Below are 12,044 nucleotides of genomic sequence, written 5' to 3'. Positions count from 1 at the left end.
TGTTCTCTTTTCTCAAGATAATTTTGACTGTTCTGGGTCTTTTGTGGTTCTATGTGAATTTTAGGATATTTTTTTCTATTTCTGTGAATAATGTCATTGGAATTTTGATGGGGATTGCATGGAATCTTAGATTGCTTTGGGTAGTATGGATATTTTAACAACATTGATGTTTCCAATCCATGAACATGGACTATCTTTCCATTTTTTTTTTGGTGCTATCTTTAATTTATTTAATTAGTGTTTTATAGTTTTCATTGTAGAAATTTTTTGCTTCTTTGGTTAATTCCTAGGTGTTTAATTTTATTTGTGACTATTGTAAATGGGATTACTTTTTGGGTTTCTTTTTCAGATGGTTCACTATTGTCATATAGTAATGCTACTGATTTTTGTATATTGATTTTGTATCTTGCACCTTTACTGATTTTTTTTATCAGTTCTAACAGCTTTTTGTGGAGTCTTTTGGTTTTTTAAAAAATGTAAGATTATGTCATCTGCAAACAAGTATAGTTTGACTTCTTTTCCAATTTGGATGCCCTTTATTTCTTTCTGTTGTCTGATTGCTCTAGCTAGGACTTCTTATATTATGTTGAATAACAGTGGTGAAAGTGGGCATTCTTGTTGTGTTCCAGATGTTAGAGGAAAGGCTGCCAGTTTTTCCTTATTCAGTACGATACTAGATGTGGATCTGTTATATATAGCTTTTATTATGCTGAAGTATGTTCCTTTTATACACAGTTTTTTGAGGGTTTTTTTTTTTTAAATCATGAAGGGATGTTTAATATTATCAGATGCTTTATCAGAATCAGTTGAAATGATCATATGGTTTTTATCCTTCATTCTGTTGATATGATGTATCACATTGATTTATTTGGATATATTGATCCATCCTTGCATCCCTGGAATAAATCCATTTGGTCATAATGAATGATCTTTTCAGTGTATTGAATTCAGTTTGTGAATATTTTAGATTGAAGATTTTTGCATCAATGTTTATCAGAGATATTGGTGTGTAGTTTTCTTTATTTGATATGCCTTTGTCTGGTTTTGATATCAGGGTAATACTGGCCTTGTAGAATCAGTTTGGAAGAATATTCCCTCCTCCTCTATTTTTTGGAATAGTTTCAGTAGGATTGGTATTAGCTCTTCTTTAAATGTTTGGTGGAATTCAGCAGTGAAGGCATCAGGTCGCAAGCTTTTCATTGCTGGGAGATGTTTTACTATGGCATTTGTTATTGGTCTGTCCAGGTTTTGGATTTCTTCATGATTCAATCTTCATAGAGTGTATGTGTCTAGGTATTTATTTGTGTCTTCTAGATTTTACAATTTATTGGCATATAGTTGCTCACAGCAGCCACTAATAATCCTTTGAATTTCTGTGGTGTCAGTTTTACTGTCTCATTTATCAGCTCTTATTTTATATATTTGGGTCTTCTATCTTTGTTCTTAGTCTGGCTAAAGGTTTGTCAATTTTGCTTATCTTTTCAAAAAAACAACTTTTCATTTTGTTATTTTTTTGTATTTTTTTTTCAGTTTCATTTATTTCTGCTTTGATATGTAATATCTCCCACTAATTTTGGGTTGGGTTTGCTCTTGCTTTTCTAGTTCTTTAGGATGAATTATTAGGTTATCTGTTTAAAGTTTTGCTTCTTTTTGATATAGGCACTTACAACTACAAAATTCTCTCTTAGTACAGCTTTTGCTGTATCCCATAGGTTTTGTTAGTATGTTGTGTTTCCCTTATCATTTGTTTCAAGAATTTTTTTCAGTTTTCTTCTTAGTTTCTTCATTGGCCCATTGGTCATTCAGGAGCATATTGTTTAATTTCCATGTCTTTGTATATTTCCCCAAATTCCTCTTATTCTTGACTTGTAGTTTTCTTCCATTGTGGCCAGAGAAGTTGCTTGATATCATTTCAGGTTTTTGAATGTTTGAAGACTTGTTTTGTGACCTGACATATGGTCTGTCCTTGAGAATGATTCATGTACTGAGAAAAAGAATGTGTATTCTGCAGCCATTGGATGAAACATTTTATAAATATCTATTAGGCCCATTTGGTCTATATAGTGCAGATTAAGTCTGAGATTTCTTTTTTGATTTTCTTTCTGGAACATATGTCCAGTGCTAAAAGTAGGGTGTTGAAGTATCCAGCTATTATTGTATTGGAGTCTCTCTTTTTAGCTCTAGTAATGTTTCTTTTGCATATCTGTGTGATCCAGTGTTGGGTGCAAATATGTTTACAATTGTTATATCTCTTGCTGAATTAACCCCTTAATATATAATGACCTTCATTGTCTCTTCTTACAGTTTTTGTCTTGAAATGTATTTTTTTCTGATAGAAGCATATACACTCCTGCTCCTTTTTGGTTCCCATTGAATAGGATTGGTATTAGCTCTTCTTTAAATGTTTGGTGGAATTCAGCAGTGAAGGCATGGAATTTCTTTTTCTTTCCTTTTTTTCCCAGTCTGTGTGCATCTTTATACGTGAAGTGTGTTATTGCAGGCAACAGATTTATTGAATCTTGTTTTTTAAAATCCATTCAGCCACGCTGTGTCTTTTTATTGGAGAGTTTAGGCTATTTACATTCAATGTTATTAGTGTAAAGTAAGGACTTACTATTGCCATTTGTCATTTGTTTTTGCTTTTGTGGTTCTCCTCTTCCTCTTCTTGCCTCTTTTTAGTTAGGGTGATATTCTCTTGTGGTGTGACTTAACCTCCTGCTTTTTATTCTTTTGTGTATCAGTTGTATATGTTTTGCTTTGAGGTTACCCTGAGGCTTGCAAATATTATCTTATAGCTCATTATTTTAAAGTGATGTCAACTTAACTCCAATTGAATAAACAAGCAAAAAGAAAACTAATAAAAACTTTACACCTTAACTTTGTTCTCCCACTTAACTTTTTGTTGTTTCTCTTTATGTCTTATAGAGATATGTCTTGAAGAGTTGTTTTATTTATTATTTTGATTGGTTCATTGTTTAATATTTCTTCTAAGATAGAACTAATCTATATACCCCCATTACAGTGTTACAATAGTCCATGTTTTTCTTTGTGCTTATTATTTCTAGTGAGTTTCGTACCTTTATATGATTTATTATTGCTCATTAACGTCCTTGTCTTTCAGATTGAAAAACTCTCTTTAGCATGTCTTATAAAACTGGTCTGATGTTGGTGAAATCCCTTAGCTTTTGTTTCTCTGGGAAAGTCTTTATTTCTCCTTCATGTTTGAAGGATATTTTCATCAGATATGCTATGCTAGAGTAAAAAATTTTTCCTTTTAGCATCTTAACTATGTCATCATATTCTCTCCTGGCCTGTAAAGTTTCCACTGAAAAGTCTGCTGCCAGACATTGGAGCTCTACACCGTATGATATTTGCTTGATTTTTCTTGCTGCTTTTAGGATCCTTTCTTTATTCTTGACCTTTGGGTGTTTGCTTATTAAATGCCTTTAGGTAGTTTTCTTTGAATTAAATCTGCATGGTGTTCTGTAACCTTCTTATATGAATATTGATGTCTTTCTTCTGATTTGGGAAGTTTTCTGATAATATCCTTTTGAATAAACTTTCTACCCCTATCTCTTTCTCTACCTCTTCTTAAGGCCAATAACTCTTAGATTTGTCCTTTTGAGACAATTTTCTAGGTCTTGTAGGTGGGCTTCATTGTTTTATGTTCTTTTTTCTTTTGTCTTCTCTGACTGAATATTTTCAAATAGCCTGTCTTCAAGTTCACTAATTCTTTCTTCTATCTGTTCGGCCCTGCTATTAAGAGATTCGAATACATTCTTCAGCATGTCAGTTGCATTTTTCAACTCTAGAATTTCCGCTTGATTCTTTTTAATTATTTCAATATCTTCATTAAATTTATCTTATAAAATTCTAAGTTATTCCTATGTGCCAGTTTTCATGTCTTTAGAATTGACTTAATAGTATTAGCCCTACCTGTTTTTGGATAAAAAGACCACAGGAAAATTTATTTACCTTTGATCTTTGCAAAGTATGATTTTTTTACATATATGCCAAATGATTCTGTCCTCCTCTTTGTGCATTCTAGTTTGATGCTTGTGAAATTATAGCAATGTCATGTTGTTAACATATAGCACATTTGTTATTGTGCCTATTTTATTTTTTAATTTTTTTATTCAAAAGTAATATATGTTCATTATAACAATTCAAACCATGTATGTATGTATGTATAACTCTGGTCTCTTCTACCTCTATTCAGTCTCAACCCATATCCCAAGGTATTCTATACTATTTTTCCATGTTAGTAAAAACATAGATAGGCTATTTTCTTTAATTCTCTCTCTTATATTCCAGAGAACCATGTTATAGATGTAATAACCATGGAAGTTCTCTCTTTTTGCTTAGTGGATCATGGCCATCTTCTCATGTCTATGTGTGTAGTTCTAATTAATTCCTTTAATTTTCTTTATGAAGGCCATATGGTAATTTATCAACCATTTCTTTATTGATGAAAGTTATCTCCAGTTTGTGTGAATTCAGATAATGCTTTAATAAATATCTTTTCATAGAATTTTGTATACCGATGCTTTCATGTTTTTTGTATTTTCCTAGAATTGGAATTGCTAGCTCAGAGTGCTTGTGTAGCTTAAATTTTAATAGTTGCTACCCAGATTACTTTCCATCGTGGTTGTGGCAATTCTCATTCTGCAACACCATTAGTTCTTCACGTATTTTCTCTAACTCCGTCTCTTTTGTCCTTGTTCAGGGACTTCAGTTACAGACACATTAGACAACTTGACGTTGTCCCATGGCTCACTGATAATTCTCTTCTCCATTCTTTTTTCTTTACATTTTCTTTTTTTTTTAGTGTGTTTTAATTTAGGTTCTATTGCCTTGTTTTCAAATTTATCAATATTTTGCTCGCTATGTCTTACCTGTTACTTCCATTCAGTTAATTTTTCTCAGAAATTGCTGTTTCCATCTCTCTCTAAATTTTATTTGAATTTGGATTTTAATAGTTTCCATGTCTCTACTTGACTTTTTGAACCTAGGACATACAGTTACAATAACTATTTTGATGCCCTATCAACTAATTTTAACCTCTATGTCAGTTCTGAGTCACTTTTGATTAATCGATTTATCTTTTCAAAAATGAGGGCCATATTGACCAGTTAGTTTGCATGCCTAGTAGTTTTTGATTATATGCCAGGCATTGTAAAGTTTACCTTGTTGGGTGCTGGATTGTTTTGTATTTCTATAAATATCCTTGGGCCTTGTTCTGATACACAATTAAGTTACTTGGAAATAGTTTTTTGTTTGTTTTGGGTCTTGCTTCGAAGATTTTTTGGGTGGTACTAGAAGAATACCAGTCCAGAGTTAATTATTCTTCATTACTGAGACAAGACTATTCCTTTTACCTGACGTCTCATGAATCTTGAGGTTTTCCAATCTGGCTAATGGGACATACAGTATTCCTGGGCTCCATCTGGGTCTCTCCTCTTTACACAAGGCCTTGGATACTCAAAGATATAAACTGGGACAATCAAAGAGCTCACCTTTTCTTGTTAGAGTACTGGACAGTCTTCCCTCTAATCCTTTTGAATGTGTTTTTCCCCAGTGCCAGATAGTTTTCTTGCACACATGCACTGATAAGGAGGACTCAGTTGAATATTCTGGGGGAACCCTTTGAAGAGCTCTGAAATTTTCTTGGTTCAGGTCTCACGTCTCAAGTACTCTGTCCCTTTCAGCTCTTTTCCCTCAACCCAGGGAATGGCTGGACTCTTATCTGTTTCACCTCCTTACACGAGGCCTTGGACACTCAAGGATATAAGCTGGAACAGCCAAAGGGCTTACCTTGTTTGTTTATCCTTGTTCAGGGAAGGTTTCTGCTACTTTATCTCGGAAGCAGAAGTTTTAGATATGAAGGGTTTCAGATGAGCTAGTCCTTTTTTATACTTATGGAAACCACTGGGATGTTCAGTGAAAATCAGCATCATGTCAGCCCAACAGTTATTCTATTTATTAGATAGCCTTTCAAATTATTGTTTTTGTGAGCTTTACCGTAGGTGTGAAATCACTGGACATTTAACCGTCATATAGCATTTGTTATCATACACATTATGGATTTTTTCTCTCTTTTAAAGAAAGTATCTTAAACAGGTCTGTAAAATAATTTTCACTGTAAAATAATTAGTTATTGTTTGAGCTCGTATTTTTTTTTTTGCAATTAAAGACAACTGTGAAAATATTGTAGTAGCATTTCTTTGTTTCTCATTATTTTCTTCAGAGACTGCAAATAGGACATTTCAAGAAAAAGGCATCTGGGCAGGAGAGAGCAGAAGTTTTAAGCCTCATTTGACCTTCATGAAGTTGTCAAAAGCACCATGGCTCCGTAAGAATGTGAGTGCATGTTCTTATTGCAAGCCTGTTTTACCAGGCCACGCCAGCCATGAGCATGGTCAGGAGCATGAGTGAGTGACATTGCTGTGGTCTCTGACACCACTCTTCCTTCTGGGATTTCAAGTCAGGTTGGTTCCAATTTCCAGGGATGCTGAGGATGCTCCTGGCCTTCCATGGAGGCTATTTGAGCTTTGCCTTCCTTTGCCACTATGGCTGTTCCCGCATACGCTGGCCATCATTTATTTCTACCACTGTTGCTGCATCTCCTTCATCCCCTGAAGAACCTCGAGGTGGTGCCAGAGTTCAGTTTTGTTGCTATCCTTGCTTGTGGTTATTTGCATCCTGTTGCTCTCAAAGCTTCCTCCGCTGGCTTGTGTACGCTGGTGCTGCTCACTGCCAACTGGGTTCTTCAAGGTGGGCAAAGCTTTTTTACCCCTCTTCCTGTCACTCTTTAAGGTTACTGACCATCTTTCAGTAGTTGCCTCCATTGAGTCCTTGGAACCAGGTGTACCAGGGACTGGGCATGAGGGTAATTGAGGGACCCCCTTTCCTGGAGGTGTTTAAAAATACTTCTCCCTAAGGATGGTCAGCAGTGGCACAAACCAAGTGACAGGTCTTTTGACTTCCCCTGTCTCAGGGTGATTTCCTGCCTTTGTAGGCCACCCCTTCTTCCCTCAGAGGTCAGAGCAACTTTTGACTTTCTTCTAGGTTCATGAGCATTTCTCCTAAAATCCTAAGGCCACCCTTCATTGTGTTTCCTATTTCAGCCTAGGGGGTTCCTCATGCAGATTCAGACATCTGATGGCCTTCTCTGATATACCAGAGTTTTAGAGATGGGCATGCAGATTAATAGCCGCTCTCTGCTCTCCATGACCCTTTGCTGCATTAAGACTGATTTGCAGCTCTAGAAATGAAGGCCATGTATAGTAGTAAGTAGATTTTTTTTTCCTAAATTTGGCACATTTTGTATTTAACGTCTCTGTCCTCAGAAAAGTCTTTTGGGGCTTTTAAATCATGGGTTTGGGTGACTCACCATCTTGTAGTAGAGTTTTCTATAAACTATTGCTGAAAATCTCAAAAAGATATCTTGTATGGTTTTTTGGATTACAATGCCACAAATTTAGTAGTATCATATAAGGTATCATTCCAGAATATGTTAGGTAAAGTAATTGGCGTAAATGATAGATTTTGGAATCTGGTATGATAAAAATTTACAAAACCTGTAGACTGACAGTTTGAATTCTTACTGGTTATCTTTCTTGTTTTGCTTTCAAATGGATTGTCCTCTTCCAAGTGGTTTCAAACTTAATCACAGAATGACAATCAGTGGTGAAGGTAATATCTCCATTCCAAAATGTTTATTTGTCTTTATAGTATTAACTTTGAAATGAGAGAACCCAAGGAATTTTATTTAAAAACTGCTTAAACTATTATGTGTCAACATTTCAAGCTACATTTAAATGATTTATTGGCAGTTAATTTCACCGAAACAATTTTACCTTATAGAAAAGTGACATGAGACTTGGAATGGTTGTGATGTCACTGAGATCACAGTTTTATCAGTTGCAGAGCCCTGTCTCTGTACCTGAGAACCCATCCTATCTCAATTCTGTCTCACATTCTTCCCTCCTGCTGGCCAGCTCTAGTTCACACAGAATCATTTCTATATGTAAGGAGCTCCTGTTCCAAATCATCTTAATTAAGTAAATATGTATTGAATGATTACTGTGTGCCAGACACTGAGTGCTGGGCACAGAGTGGTGATGAAAATAGCCACTGCTTGAATGGTACACAAAATCTAAATCAGATCGCATTTTGTTTAGATTAGAATGCTTGATATTTAGATAATAAATTATGATCTTATTTTTCAGAAAGCCAAGAATTTTTTCTTTTAATTTATGGAATGAGTCTATTCCCATCACTACTATGATGGTTAGTTTGCCTGAAAGTTTGAGGAAGTAGATCTTAGATTTGGGGATTCACAAGTCAGCTGGGGTACCTGTTTAAACTTCAGATTTCCACCCTCTACCCTTCGATTAAAGGTGGACCTAGGACCTAAGCTTTTGATGTTCAGTAAATGCCATCTATGATTCTGATCCAGATGATCTGCAGGGGAGTATACTTGAGACCTGTAGGCTTAAATAAATATCCAACAGCCTCTTGTGCAGCAAATCTACTGTAAAGGTTAAAACCTATGAAAAGGTGGCATACATACAAGAGGATTTCATTTCTTTACTTTATTATAATTCATGATTTGGTATGTAGATTGTTTAAAAATACATGGTTCCTTCGTCTCATTCTTAATGTTTTTACATTTCCAGCTATCTGTTTTCCTCTCTCCCGGTGCTAATTTTCTTCCAGATTTTTGTTTTAAATCCATCCATTTATCTAATGGTCACAAGCAGGTGATCATTAAATAAGGATGATGGTGGAATGTATTGCTGGCCTTCCATGTTATTTAGATTGATAGTGAAATAAAAGAAGGGGGTGGCAAGATAGGTTTTTTTTTCTCCACTTGCGTGTTAGGAGATTGGACTCATTTCACATATTTTATTTTTTACTTAAAAAGTTATTTTAATTATAGAAGTATTATCTGAATATATGCTTACTGTAAACAATTCAGATATATACAGACCTACAGAGTGAAAGTTACGGTTTCTCCCTTATTACCATCCTGCAACATCCTTTTTCTCAATATAATGTCCCTCTCTCTAGGTAAACACTGCCAGTAGATCCTTCCAGACCTTTTCCTATGCACAGCAAATATATATGGACACACATACACATACACGCATATAGTTTCTTTAAAACAGAAATAAAACTCTTGATATTATTTTGATTTACCATAATTGAAACATTCTTCCCTTGATTAATAATTAGATTGATTTCTGTTTCTTTGCTACCACAAATAATGCTGTTATGAACTTCGTTGTTCACTTTTCTTTGGGTGGATATGCCAGTATTTCAAAGAACCAATTTTTTGAATTGGAATTCTAAGGGCAAAGGGTATTGGACATTATAAACTTTCAGAAACATCTCAAATTGCCTTGTCAAGCAATAGTGCCAACTTATACTCCTGACCATGGTGTATGAGAAGAACATTTGTTAGGATAAACTTGTGGTAGAAAGACTATCAGAGGTCATATAAAATTGATATGGCCCTTTGAGCATGAATTATGCGACTGACATTAAAAAATGTAAAAAAAAAAAAATCTCATTTTCTTTAAGATGTCCTAGCTGCTGATATTATTCTAAAGAATTTAAAAAGAGAAGTTCTTTATGCATAAAGATGTTTACTAATTTAAAAAGAGAAGTTCTTTATGCATAAAGATGTTTACTAGTGTTATTAATAATAGGGAAATAATAGAAATAACTCCCACAACAAAAAGGAAATGTTTAAGTCAATTATGGTAAATCATATAAATGTTGTAAGCAGCTAGTAAAGTAGATATAAGGATTCCATAACAGCACAAAAAGGTATAATAAAACACTATACCATATATAGTATATAAAACCTATACTGTAATTAAAATTGTATAAAAATGGTTTCCTTGGGTTTGCCTTGCCAATACCTTTATGATTTCAGTGCATTTTAGAGGTAAAAAGTGGCTTCCCACAGTTGTTCTCTTAGCCCAGGATTTTTTGGTAGATCAGTGAATAGAGCTGACCTTAATGTCACTCAGAATATAGTAAATCCCAAAGGGCAGGACTTTGGTGAGTGGAATGTAATAAGAAGTGGTGATAAGCTAGTTAGGTACCCATGGCAATGCAGGAGTGAGGGGAAGCCATGGGATTCAGCAAACCTGAAGGCTTTCCATTGTCATGGGATTGTTCCTTCAGTTTCAGGTATGGAGGGGCGGTGTAAAGTGAGACTGTCTGGAAGAGAGCTAAATGATACCTCCTGTTAAAATGCCAGGTGCAGTGGCTTACACCTGTAATCCCAGCACTTTGGGAGGGCAAGGTAAGCGGATCATAAGGTCGAGAGTTTGAGACCAGCCTGGCCAATATGGTGAAACCCCGTTTCTACTAAAAGTACAAAAATTAGGTGTGGTGGCAGGTACCTGTAATCGCAGCAACTCAGGAGGCTGAGGCAGGAGAATTGCTTGAACCTGGGAGGTGGAAGTTGCAGTGAGCCGAGGTCATGCCCTTGTACTCCAGCCTGGGCAACAGAGTGAGACTCTGTCTCAAATAAAAAAAAAATGCTGTGTTTTAAAGACTGATGCCAAGTGGTGTCCTCCTTATATTTTGATTTGACCTGCTAGAGGATAGTCTGGAAATGACTTTGTGTATGATATTGATGCACTCCTAAAGTACTGGTGCTACTGTTGTCAGGGTAGACATGATGATTTTTGGTAAAAAGGGGTGTGCTGTGTAGAGGAATGCTCTGGATTATTATAAAATTTCTGGCTGGGTGTAGTGGCTCACACCTGTAATCCTAGCACTTTGGGTAGCCAAGGTGGGCAGATCACGAGGAGTTTGAGACCATCCTGGCCAACGTGGTGAAACCCAGTCTCTACTAAAATACAAAAAATTAGCCAGGCATGGTGGCACACACCTGTAGTCCCAGTTACCCAGCAGGCTGAGGTGGGGGAATCACTTGAACCCGGGAGGAGGAGGTTGCGGTGAGCCGAGATTACACCACTGCAGTCCAGCCTGATGACAGAGCTGTGTCTAAAATAAAATAAAAATGAACTAAAATAAAATAAAATAAATTCTGAGATAGTAAGATAGCTGATCCATTCATTATTGTCTATAGGAGTTGTAATGAGATATTCTGTAGTGATAACCCAATTGAGATTTTTTTTCATCATCTAGCCAATGTCATTTTTAAAAATAACCTGAAAAGCTGTTATCCATGTCAACTTAAAAAATTAGATTCAAAGTCAGAGCTATAATCAGTCTGTTTATGAAGGTAAAACATCTCCTTGACATTAAAGATGTGGACAGGTGGCTGGTACAGGGGATGAGTGTTCACTCCTTGGGAGGGCATATGGATCTAATGTGAGGATTTCCCGGTGGTGTTCAGTGTTTGGTGCAGAAATTCCCGGTCTTCCAGGATCCTGTCCTCTTGTGGACACCTGTTAACAGGTAATTGCATGTAGTAGCAGTAACCAAAAGCCCAGTGGGGAACTAAACATTCTGTATATTGTATTCAAAATTTTGAAAATACAGAAACTTCTCTCAAATGTCCTGATGTGAAACTTCTTCTGTGACAGCATGGTATTCTGCTTCCCAAGTTAGAGAGCCAAGTTGAGGCTAAGGACAGATTCTGCGAAACATAAGGCTTTTCTTGGCAATTATATATCTTTCTAACACCAGGAGACATTTAGTCAGTGTGTCAGTTTTGCATATTCTTAGTTTCATGAAATTCTAGTTGGTATATTGCATAATAAAATATCAAAAGGAGTCATTATCATTGTACTTTGTGATTTTTTTCATCAAATGAATGAAGCTTCAGAAAATTGTACTAAATTACTGTCTCTGAAATTGTAACTAAAGTTCAGGTTATTTGTAGTTTTTCAGAATTTAGTTGACATAGCTAGTCTGCTAACTTGTTCAGCTCCACGCTTTTTATAGTGTATCTTTTTGGACTTAGTTTTCTTATTGAATGACCTTGGGTTTCAGTGATTTAAATGTTGCAAACCTTAGTTGTTTAGAAATATGTGTTAACACTTGGTGGCAGA

The 12,044-nt window shown here is 35.5% G+C and overlaps 1 protein-coding gene across 3 annotated transcripts in view; it reads left to right on the top strand.

Annotated features, from left to right (window-relative positions):
• The window catches only part of AKAP7 (A-kinase anchoring protein 7), a 142,484-nt gene that overhangs the window by 60,223 nt on the left and 70,217 nt on the right, over positions 1 to 12,044 (top strand). For all 3 annotated transcript variants that reach the window (XM_017533246.2, XM_017533247.2, XM_037740200.1), the window contains exon 6: positions 6,248 to 6,360. In XM_017533246.2, coding sequence (XP_017388735.2) covers positions 6,248 to 6,360 — 113 coding nt within the window. The remainder of the gene's footprint in view (positions 1 to 6,247; positions 6,361 to 12,044) is intronic.

This window comes from Cebus imitator, unplaced genomic scaffold (genome assembly GCF_001604975.1).
Source record: "Cebus imitator isolate Cc_AM_T3 unplaced genomic scaffold, Cebus_imitator-1.0 Scaffold81, whole genome shotgun sequence".
NCBI lineage: Eukaryota > Metazoa > Chordata > Mammalia > Primates > Cebidae > Cebus > Cebus imitator.
This window is presented reverse-complemented; position numbering and strand designations above follow the sequence as displayed.